Source organism: Plasmodium vinckei (assembly GCF_900681995.1).
Source record: "Plasmodium vinckei vinckei genome assembly, chromosome: PVVCY_04".
In the NCBI taxonomy this organism is placed as follows: domain Eukaryota; phylum Apicomplexa; class Aconoidasida; order Haemosporida; family Plasmodiidae; genus Plasmodium; species Plasmodium vinckei.
Window position 1 is genome coordinate 553135 of NC_051296.1, and position 23052 is coordinate 576186.

Genomic DNA, 23052 nt, shown 5'->3' on the forward strand with positions numbered 1-23052 from the left:
GTATTACTGTTTGACTGTTTCTTTGCTGGCTTTAGCCACGTTTGCTTTAACAAACTCTTTTCAACATTTTTAATTTTTAATTATTGCTAAAAATGCTAAAGGCCGTAACACATATAGTAATATATATTAGGCATACCCAAATTAGATGATATTTTTTTTGAAATAAATATGTTTAAAAAAAAAAATTTTTAAAGATATGCTACGAAATGCGTAATAGATACTATTGTGTATGTCACAAAAAAATAAAAACACAAAGTAGACCAAATTAGGAACCATAAAAGGTGGTTATCTATATAGCAAACAAGTGGTAAATACATGAACATGCAAGAAAATTTATGGAGAATACAAATGTGGTAGTAACTATTCACTATAACAAGCGTTTGGCGTATCCCTCAAATTGTTGTATTTCTTTTTTAGTTGCAAATCAATTTGTATAGCATAGTGATCAGAGAGTGTTACAAAATTTATATTATGTGTCTTAACACCAAAAGAATGCCAATTTGGATGTTTATAATTATAATTTGAATTAATTATTACAGAGGGTTTATTGAATAATATTTTTGCATTTTTAATAAAGTAGTATTTTAAAACATCAAGTTCATTATTATTATTTACAGACAATGGAAAATCACATTGCTCATAAGGCATATCATTATTTTTGGAGTTTAATAGAGTGCCTATATTTTTTCGTACATCTTCATTTTCATTATTCTTCTTCTTATTATTATTTTTACTAAAGCAAGTATTTAAAATATTTCTATTTATAGGAGGGAAAAAGATATAGTCACATCGAAGAGCTGAGCAAGAAGAATGAGGCCCAATTATATTTAGAGGGTTTAGAGGATCCCATGTTATTTCATCATTTAAAATAGATTCATCTGTTTGAAATGTTTGAAGTAAATTGTAAATTTCATTTTGATTTTTTTCATTTTGTGTATGGCATTTCTTAGAACTACTTATATTTAGAAAGTTATTTTTGTTGTTATTATTTTTTTTATTTTTTTCCCTTATATTATTAAAAAGGATGTCTAAAAAGTTTTGTTTATCTCCCATATAATTATTTCCATCTAGATCATTCAAATTGTAATATAACAAATGTTGATCTTCTGTTGTGTCTTCATTTTTTTCTTTTTCAAATTTAAATAATTTTTTAATTACTTTTTTTATAGTTTTATATTTTAATTTTTTTAAAAAAACTAATAATAAAATTTTACTTGATTTTTTTTGTACATTTTTATTATTAATCATTTTTGTTACATTATTATGTCTGGTAATATTTTTCGACTTTCTTTTTATATTATTTTTTTTTCCTTTCATTTTATTGTTTCTATATTCTTTTGGTGTTTCTCTATTATTTAGGTAAACTAAATTTTTTGTTTTATATTTCAAACTTTTATGATATTTTTTATTTTTTATAATAACACAGTATTTTGTCTTTTTCCTTATTTGTTTTACTTTATTTGACATTTTTGAAAATTGTTTTGTTTTTTTCATTTTTTCAACATAATTTGAGTCTCGAATTTTTAGGAAGCGGGGTTTGAATCGTAATGAAGCCCATTTGGTTTGGCAATTCGGATTATTTGAATTTAATTGATATTTTGAGTGTTGACATAATTTGAAATTAATTTTAGATTTTTTAATCTTCCTTATGTTATTATTTTTACTCTTTTTAATACCCCAATTTCCATCACTATTGTAAAAAATTTTAACTTCAGAACCTTCCATATCATATATATCAATATATGAATGTTCACTGCTACTAGAAAGTTTGCTTGAAGTATTACTACAATTTATAAAACTTTTTGATATTGACATATTTTTATAATAATTAGGATTTGAAGAGAGTTTACAATTATATATTTCTGAGATGGCTGCAAAAGACCTTCCTTGTTTTTTTCTTTTATATGAACTATTATAATTTTGATATATATTACTATAAGATTGACTATTGTGTTTACTAAAATTATTAGGGTGATCACAAATAAAACTTGTAACATACTTATCATCATAATTAACAGTTTCACACATGGAATAATTCTGTGAAATATTTTTCGTTTTAATATTACTACTTTCAAATTCGTTACTTAAATACAATTTTGATGGTATCTGTTCAAATGTGTTATTATATTGATTGCTGAAAATGTTTGAATTGCCGAGAATGTTTGAATTGCCGAGAATGTTTGAATTGCTGAAAATGTTTGAACTGCTGAAAATGTTTGAATTGCCGAGAATGTTTGAATTGTTAAAATTTTTATTTTCATCTATGAAGGTAAGATTACTATTTATATCATCTAAGTGTATAGTTGAAATAGATAGTTTGTTATTTTCAATTTTGTTTTCACTATTTTTATAATATTCAAAATGTGTTAAATTTTGCAATGATTTATTATTTTTGCAAAATATTTTAAGGTTATTATTTTTATTTAAGTTTGAAAAATTTTGGAAATATGTTTCATCATTAGTGTCTACCCTTTTGTGATGACTGCTTCGATTTTTGTGGCTACAATTTGTTATTTGATCAGATGAAGAAAACTTTAAATCATATTTAAATTCATTTATATTTACCATATTATTTTGAGCAGCATTTCCTATAGTATTTTTTTTTTTCTCCATTTTTATGTCCAAATATTTATTTTGGCTGTTTGCATTGAATATATTTATGGTATAGCTATCTTTCATATCAAAACTTACTTCAGTTTGGGGTTTATCATGATTTGAATTGAGCAAAGGAGTGTTTTCATTTTCGTTTTCGTTTACATCACTTGTGTTTTGAATTATTTGCTTTGACACATTTGATGGTTGGTTTATACCTCTTTTGAGGAATATACTTTTGTTATCTGAATTTTTGCAACTTTTTTTATTTTTAGCAATTTTGTGAATTTTTTTTTTAATATTTCTAGCATATAGCCAAGCATCTTTCCAGCCATGTTTAATAAATGAGGAATAATTATTTGGAGAAGAATGAGGAGAAGCATTTAGATCTCCAATAATAATTGGGATTGTATTTTTTTTTTGAGCTTTACGTGTAGTTCGTATAATTTGTTTTATTTCATAGTCTCTAATTTTTTCTATATATTTTGATTCCGTATTTGTAGAACCACTAGCTAAATGTATATTAAAAAGTGCGATTCTACCAAAATACGGAACATCTATAATAACTTCAAGAAAACCCTTAGTTCCAAATAAATATTCTAAATATGTTACATCTTTAAATTTATGAAAGCAAGAATATATAATAGGATATTTACTAAATACTAGCAATCCATGATTCAAGGCAAAATATTTTTTTCGTACGCTTTTTTTTTGGCCAATATTTTTTATTCCGTTTTTCTTAACATGATCAACATCTTCATATTCGGATAGATCGTCTGAATCCATAAATTCTTTCTCAAATATAGGATTACAATAATATCCTTTTGCATAAAATGGATAAATTGATTTTAAATTATTTATAAGATATTCGATATGTTCATCATTATATACTTCTTGTAAAGCTATTATATCTGTGTTTGTTTTTATTAATTCATGTGGCATATGTAATAATCTGTTTAAAATAAATGGCGGGTTTTGATATATAGACATTCCCAATATTTTATATTCTAGTAATCCTGCATTGAATGATACGAAAGAAAGATTTTTTAGTAATCTTCTCTTCTTTTTTAAACATATATATTTTTTTTCAATCTTATTATGACGTTGATTGGTGTGATTAATTTCTTTGGCTGTATCAGTATCTAAGAATATTTTATTGCAAAGATCTGACTCATCACATTTTTTAACTTCATTAGGTATACAATTAGATTCTTGAGTATTATTAATTAAATTATGTTCATCTTTTGAACTATTTTTTTTAATTTTATATATATTTTTTTTTTTTTCCTTATTTTTGTTATAAATATTTTCTTCTTTTTCATCTTCATCACAAATATCATTACTCCGTTTATTCCCCGTCTTGTCCTCGTCTTCGTCACTATTGTTTCCGCTATTATTGTTTCCATTATTATTTTTTCCATTATTATTGGCTATTTGGTTGGAACTACAATTAGGATTATTTGTTTGCTTATTATGTTCATGCTTGCTTGAGCAATTGGCTTGGCTGTTGTTTTCGTTACTACTGCATGTACGCGTTTTGAAATGTTGACTAAGAATGATAGACAAATAACATTTTGTTTGTTTCCTGTGTATAATATTGCACTGATGATGTAAGGGGTGTGTTTTTGTTATTCCAAAGTTTATGTTGTGATATCCATTTTGTTTTATTTTTTTTACACACAAAAGTTTGTTATTTTTTGAAACATTATTATTGTATGACTTGTTCAGTATTATACTATCCAATAATTTGGTAGTGTTAATATTTTTATTGATAACAATTATTTTTGTGTCATTAAGATAGTTACTTATTATATTATTGTTATATAATAAAATGCGATAAGCATATTGCGAAATAAAAATGAATATTATTTGATATATTTGTAAAAAATAAAGTAGAATATTTTGTACAATTAGTTTTTTTATAGTATTGAAATAAAACAAATATAAAAGTATATGCAACTTGATAGTTAAAATTTTTGTGCCTGGATATGTATAAATCTTTAAATTATTTTTAAGAAAATTTGGAAATACACATTTTATTTTATTTTGATATAACTCCAAAATAAAACTACGGAAATTAGTGGCTAGCCATTTGGTAAAATTATTATATTTATTGTCACAATAAACATTAACATACAAATATAGGCGATTTAAAAGCACTTTGCATATTATACACACCTTTTCATTGTTTTGATTAATTTCATTTTTATTATTTTTCTCATAAACTTTATATTGTGTATGCTTCAAATGTCTGCTTGTCTGAACTTCCATTGTCTAATTGTTTACTTGGGATGAACTTGTAATTATTACAATATTTTTTTTTATTTAGCTAGCTGGCTAGCTATTTTGTCGTTATATATTATTGTTGGAATAAAACAACTTTTATAGGGATGGGACTACTATATGAAAATTTAATATTTCCCATCAGCCGGGGTAAAAATAGTGTGGATTTATTTGTTTACATTTTTTATGAAATTATGGATGATACTAAAGATATGAAAGTCTACCAATTAAGAGGGGTGCGACATACACACATATATATAAATATGCAAACAAAAATAATGTAAAAAAATTGATAAAAGGAAAGAGTGAAAAGTGCTAAATAATCAAACACTTATATGAATTAAAAGCCTAAAAAATAATAGTATATAATCAAAAATAGGGAAAAATTAATATAAAAAATAACGTAAAAAATAACGTAAAAAATAACATAAAAAATAATGTAAAAAATAATATAACAAATTTAAAAAAAACAGTACTATTGTATTTGAATTCCTTTAAAGTATAGAGAGAAAAGTATGGAGTAGAAAGTATATCAAAGTAAAAAAAAAAAAAAAAAAGGAATGCTAATTGATAATGAAATAAATCCTTATTAAATAATATTATTATAAATATTATTATTTTAGTAATTAAATAATAGTTAATAATGTAATTTTGGAAAATATATTAATTCTTTCTTTTTTTGTATTTAGGGAAATTAAAATAAATTGTTGGCATGTTAATAATATTTGAGTATTTACATAGTGCTATATATTATACCCTTGTGCATTCCCGATTTTTTTTTAATAGTATTTTTTTTATATTATATATAGTTTACTACAACTCAAAAAAAAAATTAAAATAAAATACAAACATAATCTTTATCCTTATTAAGGATAATATAATATTAGCAGTTTGGGCATTACTCCCAATTGGCATTAAATAAAATTATATATATGTATTCATATTTAATTACAATTTATGTGTTTGTTCTTATGGCAATATATGGGTATAAAATGTCTACATAAAGAATAAAAATACAAATTTTAATACGATTAAATATATGAATTTTTTAATTTCCAAATAAATATTATTCCTCCCTTATAAGCATATAATTTTTCAAAGAAAATATATATTAGCCATTGATATAAAACATAAATAAATATAAGGATGTATAATTATTATACACTCAAGTTAATATATTCAATTTTAATGATTAATAATAGTATGTTTTATTAAATGTAAAATAGTAAAATGCTTGGAAAATGGGTAAAACAATTATATATATGTAAGTAAAAAAAAATAAACCTAATTTTGTGTAATATGGGTGATAGGATATATATAAGAAAGGACAAACAAGAGGATAATTTTTTATATATATCCCTTATTTCATAAAATGTTGAATTATTAATATATATAATTTCTTCGTCCTAGTTCTTTCCTTAAAAACAAGTTTTATATATGAACAAGTAAAATAATATTCCTATTCCTATTACTATTACTATAATAAATATATTTTATAAGACTGGTTTGGTATGCATATGTAAGGTAATGCATAATGAAATTAGGATATCACTAAAAAGTATTTCAATCATATTAAAATACAACATTTAAACGGTAAAATTAGTTAATTTTCGTTATTATATTTTAGTAGAATTTGCAATATCTCAAATTGTGGGCTTGCACAAGTAATATGAACTTGTGTAGTCGTTTTTTTCTTACATTTTTTTTATACATTTTTTTTTATTTTTGAAACATGAAAAGCATTGTACGTCTTTGATTTAGTAAATATACGATATTTTTTCTAAACCGAATTTGAAATGCATTATAAAGAAAAGAGAAAACTTCGAATGGTAGGATATATTTATATTAAAGATGAAAATGTGTGTGTGATTTGACTTAAAAATTATGAACAGTCATAATATATTTATGTCGTAAGAGAGAAAATGTGTGATTTGACTTAAAAATTATGAACAGTCATAATATATTTATGTCGTAAAAGAGAAGAAATGTGTGATTAAATATAAACCAGGTTAAAAAAATGCATGAAATATATTTAGGATAAATTTTGGTAGTATTTATTTTATATTTTTTTAAGAATTTCATATATCATGTGCTTTCAAAGAAATAATTTATTAAAATAAAAAAGAATAACAAAAAATGTTGTTATATACTATCATATTGTATGGGCACATTTTTGGATAGCATACAAATAAACATATTTGCTCGTTTTGGTTGAATATACAATATCTATATATGTATATATCCCTTTCATATTTAAAGCAATATATATTAAAGAACAAAAATAAATAATGTAGTGATAATAAAATAAATAAGTAAAAATAAAAAAAGTAAAGGGATTTATTTTTCTCAATATATAAAAACGTATAGATTAATTTATTTAAAATTTGCCATACGTATGAAATATGTGAAATATTTTATAATTTTTATTATTGAAAAATATTCATAAAAATTGTAGCATACGAGTTTTTATAATATTTTTTCTTTTCATTATGTATGGGGGGCCTAAACAAAATAACATATTTACAATGCAATAATATACTATGTGTATAATACTTAATTAGGTATATATATATAAGTTGATACCGTGAAAAAAAAAAAAAACAAAACGTTTAGTTATTATAATTAGAATTATTTATATTTGAAATTGTTATATATTTTTTATTCTTCATAAGCACTGAATTGAATTACTTATTTATAAATATCAGAAATAATTTTCGTTTACTCGTTTTGTGGAATGCCATATAAATTATGGGGAATTCATAAATATAATTTATAATTATATAAGTATGTTATACATTTTTCAAATTGTATATAAGCCTTTTAATTTTTAAGGTGGAAATGTTTATGCTATGTAACTTTTTTTTTTGAAATCTAACTTTATAGTAATTTAATATATTTTTTTTTACATACCCAATATAATATTATATTATGATTTAATATGGTTTGTTTTGTTTTTCTTAGTCTCCTCCCCTCCCGTTTTTAATAAAATAAAATAATTGCATGTCACTAAGAATAAATAAGCCATACAAAAAAAAAATATAAAAATCAAATAATTCAGAAAAAAAGTGGTACAACATATTAGTAGAAACAATTGGGTATAGGATTATTTATGAGAATTTTAAAATAGTTTTCGAGCTGATGTATAGTGATGTCTTTGAATTTACAATTATTAATTAGGATAAAAAAAAAAAGATTTGCTAAAATTAAGCAAGTATATATATACTAGTTTGTGTAACATTGCTATATTATAAAAAAGTTGTTTACATAACATGCCTCTTAATTTAGATATAAAGAAAAAACTAAATTCTCGAATTGGTAAGGTAAAATGCGTTGATATTCATGAGAGCGAGCCATGGATCCTTGCGGCTCTGTATAATGGGAAGCTAATTATATTTGATTACTCCAACCAGAATACGATAAAAAATATAGAGGTTTCTGGGTACCCATTACGATGTGCTAAGTTTATAGAAAAAAAACAATGGATAATATGTACAGGAGATGATATGACAATAAGGGTTTATAATTATAATACATTTGAGAAGATAATATCATTTGAAGGACATAGTGATTATATAAGATATATTGAAGTTCATCAAACATTACCATATATATTAACATGTTCTGATGATATGACTATAAAATTATATGACTATGAAAATAATTTTGAAAAATTATGTTCGTTTGAAAATCACATTCATTATGTAATGATGTGTAAATTTAATCCTAAAGATACTTATATTTTTGCATCAGCTTCTTTAGATAAAACTATAAAAATATGGGGTGTACAGAATAATATGCCAGTAGTTACAAAACCTCATTTTACCTTAACAGGTCATACAAAAGGTGTAAATTGTATTGACTATTCATCAAGCGGTGAAACATCATATATTATCAGTGGTAGTGATGATAAAACAATACGTGTATGGGATTATCATACAAAACAATGTATACAAGTATTAAGTGGGCATACACAAAATATATCATGTTTAATATATCATAGTAATTTGCCTATAATTATTTCTTCGTCTGAAGATTGTAATGTAAAAATATGGAATAGCTCTATGTATAAATTAGAGAGTACATTAAATTATAATATGGATAAATGTTGGTCTATATGTGCAAAGAAAACAAAAAATGATTTATGTATAGGATATGATGAAGGGTTAGTGGTAATTCAAATGGGATCAGATAAACCTATATATACAATGTTTAAAAATAAAATAATTTATATAAAAAATGCTGATATATTTATTATAAATTTACAAAATATAAATAATGATGATAATTATAATGATGGTGATATTTATAAAGTAAATAAAAAGGAATTAGGAAATTGTGACTTTTATCCTACGAATGCCTCGTTTCATCCTAGTGGAAGATTTGTATGTGTTAATGGTCATCACGAATTTAATATTTATACATCACAAGTGCTAAGAAATAAGGCATATGGTAAAAGTCCATTTTTTGTATGGGCAAACAATGGAGATTATGCTATAAAAGATGAAGGAAATAAAGTAGTTATATATAAAGACTTTACTGTGTGTCATTCTTTTCAAACTCCTTATCCAATTACTGGATTATTTGGTGGATATTTATTGGGAGTTAAATCTAATAATTTTATTTGTTTTTATGATTGGAATTATTATAATATGGTTAGAAAAATAGATATTAATGTAAAGAATGTATATTGGAATGAGGCAGGAACATATATCGCAATATCTACTGAAGAAAATGTTTACATACTAAGTTATAACAAAAGCGATGAAGGATCTAGTAAAGACATGAAAGGAATTCAAACAAATATGAGCAATGTTGAAGGGAATAATAATATGGATGAAAATAATTTTGAGCTTGAAAGTGAAATAAATGAATCTATAGAAAGTGGAATATGGATATATGATAGTTTTTTATATGTTTCAAAAAATTTAAGATTATATATATATACAAAAAAATTTAATGATATATATGTATATATAGATAAATATTTATATATATGTGGATATGTATATGAATTTGACAGAATATTTTTACTAGATAAAAATTATAATTTTTATAGTTTTTATATACCAATAGTTTATTTACAATATCAAAAATATATAATAAACAAAGATTTTGAATCTGCTGATAGTTTATTAGGTTCTATTTCAGAGTCTTTACATAATAAGTTAAGTTTATTTTTAGAAAAAATGGGATATAAGAATAAAGCTTTAACAATATGTACAGATATGGAAAAAAAGTTTGAGTTAGCTCTATCAATAGGGAATTTACAACTATGTATAGAAATTATAAAAAATATTGAAAATAAAGAAGATAAAGCTACAATTCAAAATAAATATAAAGTGTTAGGAGATACAGCATTAGTATATAATGATATACCTATGGCAATACATTGTTATAAAAAAACAAATGATTGTTCATCTTTATTAATTATATTATCAACTTTGGGTGATAAGATGGGTATTGAAGAGTTAGGACAAATGTGTTTAAAAACGAAGAAATATAATATAGCATTTATATGTTATTTTTTATTACATAAAATAAATAAATGTGTTGAAATATTATTAAAAAGTAATAATTATGCATATGCTTCTTATTTTGCAAGAGTATATAAACCATCATTATTACCCAATATATTATTAAAATGGAAAGAATGTTTAAATAAAACATATCAAATTTCACCTATTTCATTATTAACACCTGATGAAAATCCAGAATATTTTCCTAATTATGAATTAGCTATAAAATGTGAATCTATATTTGAAAAAACAAAAACCCTTGGTACTACACAAAATTATACAACATTAAAAAAGTTGATTGATATAAATATTATGGATGAAATAAATGAGATTGGATATGAAAAAGTTGAAGATATTTTTGTTAAACAATTTAATGATGAACTTGAAAAGGATGTTAAAAATATTGATATGATTAGTTCATTAAGTTCGATTCAGAAAAAGGAGACTGAAATAAAATCGATTGATGAAAGTCAAGATCAGAAAATTTCAAACAACAAAATAGATAATAATTCTTTTAATTTAAAACGAGAACCATTTAGCGATGAAAATAATAATATATCATTTTCAAGCTCACAAGAAATTCATAAAAGTAATAGTGATAATATAGTAAACCTAAGTAACATCGATGAAAATATTAGTTTTGAAATACCAGGTGAATCATTAGATTCGATGAATGATAAAGCAGGTAAAGAATAGGGGACAAAAGACATCTTATGCAATCTCTCTCTCTCTCTCTGTATATATGTATAAGATAGCTTGTACAATCATTGGATGGGTGTATAAAATTTTTATTATTATAATTGTGTCGTGTATGGGTAATAAAGATGCTTTGGATATACTCCAATTCTTGATGGCTCTCTAACTTATTTAATATTTCCGTTTACATTTTTATTTTTTTTTATTTTTTTTGTTATTATAAAAATAACGAATTAAATATATAGTTCATGATGCATTCTTGTTTATTTTATATCTGGTATATACAAAAAAGAATGTATTGGTTTTAAACATTTATGAAAAAAAAAAAAAACTTATACTTTTTTTATTAAATAAAATTTATATTTTTACTACGTCATGAATTAATAATGAAAAATGTAGGGAATATTTAAGTGAATATTTAAGTGAATATAATGATGGTACGTAAAAATACAAACAAAATAAACAAAGTTGTAATTAAAAATGTTTGATATAAACCAGACAATGAATAGGAAATTGTGTTAATCGATTTAACAAGTGATCAAAAAAATATTTTTCCAAAATGGCAAAATAAAATTATGAATAGAAGATTTGGTGTTTTAAGAAATTGGGTTTGGCTTTCCCCAGCTTTTGAGCTCTTCTTCCAATGAGCATAAGGCCTCCTGAATTGAAAAAAAAAAGTTCGTCATATTTATTTAGTAAGTATAATTATGTAAAAATAAAACATTTTATCTAGTTTAAAAAGGTTACATTAATATATTGGGGGCCCTTGAGCATTTTGTTTACAACATCAGGCTTGCTCATCAGCAAATTGGCTAGCTGCATTAAAAAAAAGGAAGTATATGTGATGTGTATGAAAATGTGAGGGGTTTGGCTATTCCCAATCTGTGGATATTTATTTGGTTGTTTAATGTATTACGTCCATGTTTTTGAGGAGTATTTGCTTAATGTTGTCATCAAAGATGTTGATAAATTCGTCGAAGTTGTTGTAAATTTTATTTTTGATTGAGGAGTTAGTGAGATTTCTGTTATTACCATCGGAGAGTGAGGATTGAATAGTTTGATTGTCATATGGAAAAATATTAGATGAAATATTTTGTGATTGTGTAAAATTGGATATAATAGGGATAGGTGGTAATTTAAGTAAATTTAAATCTGGAGTTGGAAATAATTCAGGCATTTGTAAAACATTAAAATTGTTGGTAATATTATTTGAGTCATTATTATATTTTAAATATATTGATAGTTTATTTTGTTTATTATAATTAAATTTAATTATTAAATCAGTTTTCGATATTTCTGTATCATCAAGTATTCTTGGAGGATAATAAATTGATGAAATATGTTGGTGATGTCTTTCTTTTATTTTTTCAAATTTATTATAATTTTTAAAAATGACACTTAAGGAGTCATCTAATTCTTCTTTAGCATTATTATTATTATTAGAAAATAAGCTGCTTATTTTTTTTAGTTCATCACTATGTTTGTTAGTTATGTTTGGATAGTTTGAAAACTTATTTGGATAATTATCATATTGTTTACTTTTTCTTTTATTTTGAAACTTATTATGTCTATCATTATAATTTTTATTTGACATATATTCTTGCTCATACATTTCATTGTCATTATATTCATTATATCTATGTGGTGAGTCTGAGAATCCTTTTTTATGTTTTAAATAATTTTGATTTTCCATGGGTCTATTTTTGAAATTGGTTTCATATTTATTATATTTATTTGAGTGTGGATGATTATCTGGGTATCGCTCTCTATTTTTGTTTATATAATTTGGATTTGCATCCATCGGATTGTTAATATATTTTTCATTTTTATAATTAACTAAATTACGATTGTTTATACTATTTTTATTGGGTCCAAATTTATTTCCACCAGGATATAAGCTGCTTAGACGTTTATCTTTTTGTTTTAATGCTTGTTCTAATTCTACTTCTTTTTGTATATTTATAATATCATTTAATAGATCAGTACTTTTATTTTCTTCAGTAGTATTTTTCATAGCACTAAATTTTTTTATTTTTCCTTCGATTTTAGCTTTTTTATATTCTAAGTGTCTTTTTTTTTTTTTTTCATATTCTTCATTTATTGTGTCTATGATTTCGAGCATGATATTTTTGCCTTCATTGGATTGGGCAGTCTTACTTTTTTTTGCATCAGAATTTATTTCTCTATCATATTGCAATAGATTAGCGGTGGTATAATTGTTTGCACTTTGTTTTAAACCGTTTTCATTCCTTGCTTCGGTACTATTTATATCATGCACTTTCTTTACTTGATTATTTTCTTCTTTTTGGATTTCTTTTATACTTTGGTCACGTATGGAACGCCATTTGTCGACTATCTCTTGTGCAATGTTTTGAACTTGAGGATTGTCGGTGATATAATTTAGATTATTTTTGATATCTTGTTTATTTTTAGCAATTAGATTAATAGGGATTCCAATTAGGGTACTCTTTAAAAGGTCTAGTGTCATATTCAATTTTTTTAACAGATTAAATATTTGAATTATTAGGGGTATACATTTTTTAATAATATTTTTTTTGGCTATATTTTGTAAAATATTTTTAAGGGAACTTAATCCATTTAGTTCAACAAATAGATCGTAAAAATTTATGGATAAACTTAATAAAAATTGAAAATAGAATTTTAGATTTATATAATTTTTTTCTTTATTAATTAGTATAATAATTTGTTCCATATATTTTTTATCATTTATATTTTGTATATCATTATGTAGAATATTTAAGATTGTATTTTTACAAATTTCTTTTCTTTCTTCTTTATTTATTTCAGAACATTTTTTTAATACTTGTTCATATACCTTTTTTGTATATTTTAAGTATCTAATTATTTTAATTTTTTTATTTTTAAAGGATGGATCAATAGCATATAAACTATTTAGTAATCCCGAATTTAATGGTTTATCTTCAAATAAGCATGGAATAATTTTCATTTTATTTGAAATATACCAATTATCTAATACATTTATTTCATCTTGATTTATTCCATTAATTATTTTGACTTCATTTGGTTTTTCAGTAATATTTAATGCACTTTTTAATTCTAAAATTATTTTTTTAGTATCACTTTGTGATTTATTATTGATTTTAAAAATGGCACTTACAGTTTCTATATCTATATTTCCGATATCTTTTATTTCTTCATCGGAAAAGTCACTATTTTCATTTTGCTCTAAATTTGGTTTTGTTATGTCTTTCTCTTGTTCTTGATTTTTTTCATTGATTTTTTCTTTTTTTTTACTTTTTTTAATTTTATTTTGTTTTTCCTTTTGTATATTTTGGTCTTTTTCAACTGGTTCATTATTTCGAGTGGTGTTAAAAAGTTGTTGGAGACTTGAGATGTCTTTACTTATTTGGTCTTGTTCATTTTGGTTATCCTGTCCATTTGTGTTTGCTTGGTCATTTTTTGTATCACCATCATTTTCATTTGTTTTGAAGAAGCCAAATATATTTTTCAAGTTACTCATTATAATATTATCTTTCTTTTTATTATTCCGTCTTTTTTGTTTTTCATTTCAAGGGTGCTTGTAAATTTAAATGTGTGCATGCAAGTCAATTTTAGATTATTTGAGATTATCACAAAGATTGCATAATTAATAGTGACACAATTAGCATGTTCAAACTTTATTATAAAGTAAAAAAAATAATTAGCGTAATAGGAGTTTCTTTATATATATATAGTACATACAAAATAGTAAACAGAGTAAACAAATTTATAAGTTGAAATTAAGAATGTAATTTGTGTTAATATGAAAAAAAGCTTGTCATATATATATGTATGCATGAATGTATAACATATATGTGTGGAGTTAAAAAAAATATATACATCTTATGTTTAGCTATACATATATATGGCATTATATTTGCTTATGTGTCATGTAGAACGCACTTCAAATGGTGATTGGAATTTGTAGTTCTAAGATGTAATACAAATTATTTATCCTTTACAAAGGCATAGTTAAATATAGTTTTTGTTTTTTACAATACTTTATATTTTTAGCTATACATTATATTTACTTATTTCACTTTAAATATACATAAAAAAATTGTATTTTTTTTTGTGTGTATTATTCTCTTTCATCATAATAAGTCTGGAATATGTCAAATAATTAAATGAATTAAAATGTTTGATAATCCTTTTTTTCTCTTACTTATTATAATTTCATTTTGTTAAATATGTATATATATATACTGGATTGGTAGGCTTATTTTTATATTTCACCTTGTTTCAATTTGTTTTTTATTTATATATAAACTATTTAGGGATATTATTCTTGATTTGGCTTTCACAATTCAAAGTGATAAATTTGTATGACATGGTTTTGCATATAATATGTAATTACAAACCTATGGGTTTAGGTTATATTTATAAGCATGATAAGTAAACTTCTTAAAATATAGGAAGCACTATAAATTACATATTATTATGCGATAATATAAAGTAATAGTAAAAATATATAAAAAAAATTATATTATCAATATACTAAAAATGTAAAAAAAAACGGGAATATAAAATAATATAAATGTAGAGTTGGAAAAAGTTATTACAAAAACAAAATGTATATAATAAAAAATATAATAAAGAAATGCTTTATATTGTATAAAAAAAAAAACTTATATTTTCTATCAACTATTCCAAACTATTTGAAAAAAAGTTAAAATTTTTTTAATATAATAATGGTAAGGCATTCCTTGTTTTTTTTATTATTTTTTTCCTTTCTTTTTTTTGGAGATTAACATATTACTATACAACCGGATAGATAGTTCCGTACGCATATGAAAAAAAGAAAAAATTTAAGTAAGGGTATATAAAATGTTTTTATAAATATGTAACTATATTGAATGTATAATTTTCATCAAAGTGTTTGATATGCTAAAGTTTCGAAAAGGAGTCACATATTAAAAATTAAAAATTAAAAACATATATAACTGGGGGTATGATAAAATAATTATAAAAATTAAAGGAGTAAAACAAAATAGTGAAAAAACAGTGAAATAAATCTAGAGGAAATACATATAACACTTTTTGAATGTCTTAAAATGGAAAAAAAATTATTACAAATTAGTACGTAAAATGTAAAATAAATATTTTGTTGGTTTTTTCACTAAAAAAATACAAACTTGTTTGTTTCAATATTTGTGTGAAATTTTATCTGCTTAATTTTTGCAAATAATTTAAAAAATATATTTATTTTTCAAACAAATTCAAACAAATTCAACAAAATGAATGAATGTACTTGTGTAAATTTTCTTTGCAAAATTGTAAAAAAAGTTATCTAAGTTTGAAATTGCATATTCCTTAAAATTAAGAACGAGTAAATAATAATTTGCATATTTTTTGTGTGTAATATGAGCATTATTTATATTTCATTGTTGAAGAGTTTTATATATATCTATTTCATTGTTAAAGACTTATATATATAATCTATTTCATTATTAAAGACTTATATATATGATCTATTTCATTATTAAAGAGTTTTATATATGATCTATTTCATTATTAAAGAGTTTTATATATGATCTATATTTTTAATCTGCTCATATTATTAACACATTAAGGAGATAGAAAAAAAAAAGGTGAGAGAATAAAGTAGCACAAAAAACAAGACAGAGTATGATTTTGTATTTACATTTTTGGTTATGATTTTGTTGTAAAAATTAAACGACACCTAAAAAGACAAAAAAAAAAGACTAGTTTATTTCATTTTAATTGTTGTCATAATATATTTACTGTAATGAGTGAGGAGTCAAATGTGATATACAAAATAGGGGATGCATATCGTAAAATATATTCGTATTTTAAGCCAATCACAAATTCGTCGACTTTTACTAAGCACGGTAAAAATAAGTTTTTTATTTTTTTAACTTTTACATTGTCTGAGAAGTATGAGGAAATAATGCATGCCAATATAAATATATAAATATATTGATTGAATTATTTCCTATGCTTTTGTTCTATGATTAAATTTTTTAGGGACATTAACGCCAGCTGAGTTTGTTGACGCGGGTGACTTTTTAACTCATAAATTTAAAACATGGGAATGGTGAGTAATAAAAGTTGCAAAATAATAATTTGATTTAATTTTTATTAAGCAAGTTTGAATGAGCTAGATAAACTGTTTAACATGATCATATTTCATTATTTTATTTTTACTTTATTTTGCTTAATTTGTTTTATTCCATGTTTGGATAGGAGAGAAGCAGATGATAATAGAGTAGTTCCGTATCTCCCGGAGAAAAAACAATTTCTTATAAGTCGGAATGTTCCATGCAAGCATCGAATTAAAGATTTAAATAATATTATTCACAATTTGGTAGGATTATTTTATATACATATATTTTTGTATGTGTGGGCACCCCCTTTTATCTGTACAAATTTGTATTATATGAACAGGACATAATTTTTTTTTTTTTTTTTTTTTTTTTATAGGACCTGATTGATAATGAATGGATATATCCAAATTATGAAGAAGAAAATAATAATGCTGATATTTACGAATGTAATATTAAGACAAGAAAATTAAACGTGTTTATATGGCTATAGTAAATATAGATCCATATTAAAATATAGTGATTCTATTTATAAAATTATAATATTTACATATTTCACTATTATTCCGTTTTTTTAGACATACATTCCCCCGATTTAGCAACAAAAGTTCAGAACAAGGAAGAGATGGTAAATATAAGAAAAGGGAATAAATAAGTTTGAAAATAAAATAAGGTGATAAAATATTTTCATATTTTCAAACTCATTTGCAGATTTATCAAATTGAAAAAGATGACGATGATGAGGATGTTATTGACATAAATAACTTTGATATGGAAAATGATATTATTAAAGTTAGAAAAAAAAAAGTTTGGACAATAAATTTTGTCTTTTTTTAAATTAAAAAATGTATTATATGTCAATATATATGGGAAAAGGGAGTAATTTTTTAATATTATTTTTGTATAGGAATATGACCCTGCTGCTATTGACCCCTCTAGGATGCAATTCGAAACATTTGGAAGTGACAGTAAATAAAAAATATTAAATTTTAAATTTTGACAATGTTTTATTACATATAATATTATATACAAAGATATATATTCCCATATAATTTCCATATTTTAGATATTATAAATATACGATCATATGATGTTAGCATAACTTATGATAAATATTATGAAACACCTCGAATATGGTTATTTGGATATAATGAGGTAAAAAGAAGGAAGACATTTTTATTTACATTTATTGTGGTATCGCTACTTTATCCCATGACGTGCGGATTCATTTATTTTATTATTATTATTATTTTTTCATTCACGATTTATTTTTGCTAACTTGCTTGATACAGAACAGACACCCTTTAAAATCTGAGGAAATCTTTGAAGACATATTATCGGACTATAGTTATAAAACTGTTACGGTTCGTAAAAAAAATTACAAACTAACCAAATTAATTATATAAAGATAGACATATATTGTTATATGGTTTTGCATTTAATAATTTTTTTAGTATGAATCTCATCCTTGTACAGGGATAATGACAGCGTCTATCCACCCTTGCAAGTAACTTAAATATATTAATCTATTTTTTTTTGAAGTGTAAATATCCGGAGTTATATTATTGGGATGGTAGTTGAGATTTTATATTTGGAATTACAAAATATGTTTATATTTTTTATAGGCATGCCGAAATAATGTTAAATGTAATAAACAATTGGATAGCCAAAGGAAAGGAACCAAGGTACAAATATGGTTGTGTAATATCATAATTTCAGTATACACATTTTATAATTTTTCATTTTTTTCATTTTGTTTATTTTTTTCATTTATTTTTAGGCATGATTTATATTTGCTTTTTCTTTTGAAATTTATATCGGGAGTGATACCCACGATCGAATACGATTTTACAACGGACATTGAAATTCCAAGCGTGGTAAAAAACAGCAAAATAGAAAAAAGTATAAAATAAATGAAAAAAGTATAAAGATAAATATATTCAAATTTTGTAAACAAATTAATGTTTACTTATTTCACATTTTTAAATAATTTAAAAGACAAATAATTTGTTTTATGTATTTTTTCAATTATTTTTTCAATTATTTTTTCAATTATTTTTTGTTTGTTTGGCTTGATTTATATTTCTATATAATTTTATATTCTTTTTTTTGAATAAAAACTTGAATATATTATTGAACTAAATTTTGTAAAATGTCAAAATCAAATATTTCATCTTCATTAAGGAAATCATAATTTTCTGTAAAAATTTGATATATTCTTTTAAACTCATTTGGATCCATATTTTCTCCATAATTATTTAATATATTTAAAAAGTCGTCACATAAAATGGTTGTCTTATTATTTTTTTTTTGGTAATAACTTTTTATATCTTGTATAATTTTTTCAAAATTTATTTCTTCATGAATTGCAAAATTAAAATAGGTATATATAAATGCATTAATATTAAAAAATATATTTTCACATTCCATTGTTATATCTGTTTTATTTTCATTTTCTTTGCAGTCTTTATCTACTATGGTAAGATGAAAAGGAGAAATATCAGATTGTCTAGCTATTTTATATCCATATAAAATGAGCTATCACATGCACATACAAATTATTTATTTACAGAATATGAGTAGGCATATGGGAATAAATACGTAATGCAGAATGGATATTATATGTTGGTCTTATTGGGGTTACCATATTTAGGGTCGGGCTTAACGAAATATATATTTTGGAGAAGAATATCATCATTTGATTTATAGTTTAATAATGTAAGATTTCCCATTTCAATAGAATGATTTATGAACTGTTCATAATTTTGTTGTATTTTATTATGGCTAGTTAATATATTATTTTTATTTAGGAGAGGAATTACATATTTATAGTAAAAATGATATTCTTGTATTATATTTTGTATTTCAAATTTAGATAAGAAAATATTTATAGAGGCAAAAATATATTCAATAGATAAAATATTTAATATTTTCTTAATATCATGTTTTTCATTTTTATTTTGAAATTTTTTTTTTTGAATTTCACAATAATAAAAAGAGTCTACAATTTGATTGTATATTTTACTTTTTTCGCCACCTAATTGTTCTATAAAAATTTGCATTGTATTGCTTTGAGATTCTATATATTTTTTTAAAGTTTGAGTATTAATATTAAAGTAAAATATTTTATTTTTACTTAATATAATAACATTTTGATTTTTATATATAATACATTTTATATTACCACTACATACAATAATCCCAATATATCTAAAACAATTTGAATCAATTGGGCTTGTAGTAAATACAATCATTTTTTCATTAAGACTAAGCATAAAAATTTGATTTTTATTAAAATCATGTTTTATTTCTTGAAGGTATAAATCTTCTGGCAATGAATTTATATCAACTTTGTTATCTTCATTTGGAGTAACCTCATTTTGTGATGGTGAATCATCTGTAATATGCATGAAATGTTTAACGTCTTGATTTTTAAATGGCAAAAATACAGTTTTAATTATTTTTTTCGTTTCTATATCAAAAAAACGAATATTTCTTTTATCATTACATATACATAAAATTTGTCTATTATAAAAGTGTAAAGTTGGAGATATACATGTTGGTGTGTGTACTTGCTCTATTGATATATAAGATATAGAGACAGTGTTTTCAGAAAAATTATAATTATAAAATACTAAATGTCTATTGTCTGTAATAGCAGCTATAATATATTCTCCATTATTATTTTTAACGATTTTTAAATCAGTCAATGTATTTTCATTATTGCTAATAATTTTGTATGCAAATTTCCAGTCCGATTTTTCATCAGAACTGAAAGCAGTAGTTGTATTATTTTTATAAATAACAATATTTCCATTTGCTGAACTTGAGACTAATATTTTGTCATCATGGCTAAAATATAAAAATGCAATTTCATATTTCATATCTTTACTAGTAAAAAATATTTCAAAATTATTTTTTTTTATCAAGTATATATATCCACATTTCGATCCTACAGAAAGAATTTCACCATTATTACTAAAAACAATAGTAGTAATTTCTTTGTCTTGTAAATAAATTGAATTGATAGTTACATTTTTTTCAAAATCAAACACTTCAATTAACCCATTTGCGTTGCCAATATATATTATGTTTTCATTGCATAGAGGATTTATGCATATACAATTAATATAGTTACTATTGAATTGAAGTAATATTTTGTCTTCATCATTTTTTTTCGTTATTTTTGAATTATCATTTTTAGCAACTGATGGGTGATGAGATTTTGCAGTTTCAACATTATTCTGAATTCCATTTGAAGGTGTATAAAAATCGTCCCAAGTATTAAAATTATTTGGATATATTTGTTTAATAATATTTTTATCAGTAAATAGAATAAAAGAATTCCATGAAAAAAAATCTTCGTCAAAATTTGAATATTCAAATGATATGGATTTGATTGCACCTATATCTTGATTTTTAAACCATGCATAACATTTTAATTGCTTATCAAAAATTTGTACTGTACCATCATCTAATCCCAATATAATAAAATTTCCATAGCTTATTATATTATTTATAGAGACATTTTTTTTTATTTCTAAAGATTTTTGATATTCTCTTTGTTTAATAGTATTTTTTGTTTTATTAATAAATATAGTACTATAATCCCATATAACTAAATATCCATTAGTTGTGCCTGTTAATAATGTCGAAGAATCTTGTACAAAAGATGTTTCAGTAAATATTAACTGTTCATGTATTTTATTACTTTTATACAAAGACGGGCTATAATGATTAATTTTTTTTTTTTTTATATCAAAGTTGTAAATATATAATTTTGAACAACTATTTGTAACAATTTCATATTTATTATTAAACCGTATTTTATTTTGTTTATCTTTTCCAAAAATTTTATCTCTACAGACAATTTGGTTTTTTTCTCCTCCATTAACATCAAAAACTATTACCTCTTGAAAATACACACATTTTTTATTTTCATCATTTTGTATTGCATGTTCATAATTATTATTTAAATGATCTATTTTTGCCTGACCATGTTCAGTATTTTTTTTATTATATATTTTTCTCTCTGTTAATGCACATATATATGCATTGTCAAAACTTATATCAATACATTCATATCCTATACCATGATTTTTATTTTCTTTAACTTGATTATTATTAACTTTAACTTTATTAGTATAAGGAGATAAATTTTGTTCAGAATTTGTTTGCAATATATTTTTGTCTACTTCATTATTTTGTAAATTAGTGAGTTCGAATTTTTTTATTGGAGCTAATGTATTATTAGATAATTTCCATAAAATAATTGATGAATTAAATCCTTTATCACAAGAAACGATATATTCGTTATTATAGCTTTTAACTAAATTTGCAATTTCATTAAAATGTCCTCGAAAAATTATTTGCCTTTTATCAACAAGCATGACAATATTGTTATCTGAACTGTATATAATGAGGACATCATTTTTTTTGCCCTCATTTATTTTATTTACTACATGTACACTACTAAATGATTCATTTATTCCATAACAAAACTTCAAATTGATAGATTCATCCGGGGCATTTTCACCTTTCATATTTTATTCTTATATATTAGCATTAATATATATATGGATACATAGATATATTTCTTTTTTTTAAGGATAAAAATAAATATGGTAATAAAAAATTGAAGATTTGATTTTTATAAATTAGGGAATCAGAGAATTCAAAATAAATACTTTGTAGAATATCTACACAAACAATACGCAAGTATGTATATGCATATGTATTAGACAGGACTTTTGGAAATGCGTTAGAATTATAAATATAATTAGCTATATTGAATGCGAAGCTATTTATTTTATATATATATCAATGTAATATAATAAGAATAGGAAATTATCATGCATATAATAAAAGATGGAAATGAC

General features: G+C 22.9%; 5 protein-coding genes across 5 annotated transcripts; 2 read left to right on the forward strand and 3 right to left on the reverse strand.

Moving 5' to 3' along the window:
• Positions 1–360: 360 nt before the first annotated feature.
• On the reverse strand, positions 361–4863 carry PVVCY_0401650 (conserved Plasmodium protein, unknown function; the record flags this gene model as incomplete). The annotated part of the gene is made up of 1 exon (XM_008627678.2): positions 361–4863. One exon carries the CDS (start codon positions 4861–4863, stop codon positions 361–363), a length of 4503 nt encoding a protein of 1500 aa, XP_008625900.2.
• Positions 4864–8144: 3281 nt separating this feature from the next.
• On the forward strand, positions 8145–11087 carry PVVCY_0401660 (coatomer subunit beta, putative; the record flags this gene model as incomplete). Its single annotated transcript, XM_008627677.1, has 1 exon — positions 8145–11087. The coding sequence occupies one exon, from the start codon at positions 8145–8147 to the stop codon at positions 11085–11087; it is 2943 nt and encodes a 980-aa protein (XP_008625899.1).
• Positions 11088–11683: 596 nt separating this feature from the next.
• Positions 11684–14589, reverse strand: PVVCY_0401670 (conserved Plasmodium protein, unknown function; the record flags this gene model as incomplete). Its single annotated transcript, XM_008627676.2, has 3 exons — positions 11684–11746; positions 11835–11903; positions 12004–14589. The coding sequence occupies 3 exons, from the start codon at positions 14587–14589 to the stop codon at positions 11684–11686; spliced, it is 2718 nt and encodes a 905-aa protein (XP_008625898.1).
• A 2268-nt stretch (positions 14590–16857) lies between these two features.
• On the forward strand, positions 16858–19086 carry PVVCY_0401680 (autophagy-related protein 3, putative; the record flags this gene model as incomplete). Its single annotated transcript, XM_037634973.1, has 12 exons — positions 16858–16960; positions 17097–17166; positions 17316–17436; positions 17553–17622; positions 17752–17801; positions 17885–17965; positions 18081–18141; positions 18240–18328; positions 18466–18537; positions 18628–18680; positions 18799–18858; positions 18954–19086. The coding sequence occupies 12 exons, from the start codon at positions 16858–16860 to the stop codon at positions 19084–19086; spliced, it is 963 nt and encodes a 320-aa protein (XP_037490161.1).
• A 217-nt stretch (positions 19087–19303) lies between these two features.
• On the reverse strand, positions 19304–22716 carry PVVCY_0401690 (WD repeat-containing protein 66, putative; the record flags this gene model as incomplete). The annotated part of the gene is made up of 2 exons (XM_008627674.1): positions 19304–19647; positions 19818–22716. 2 exons carry the CDS (start codon positions 22714–22716, stop codon positions 19304–19306), a joined length of 3243 nt encoding a protein of 1080 aa, XP_008625896.1.
• Between the last annotated feature and the right edge of the window lie 336 nt (positions 22717–23052).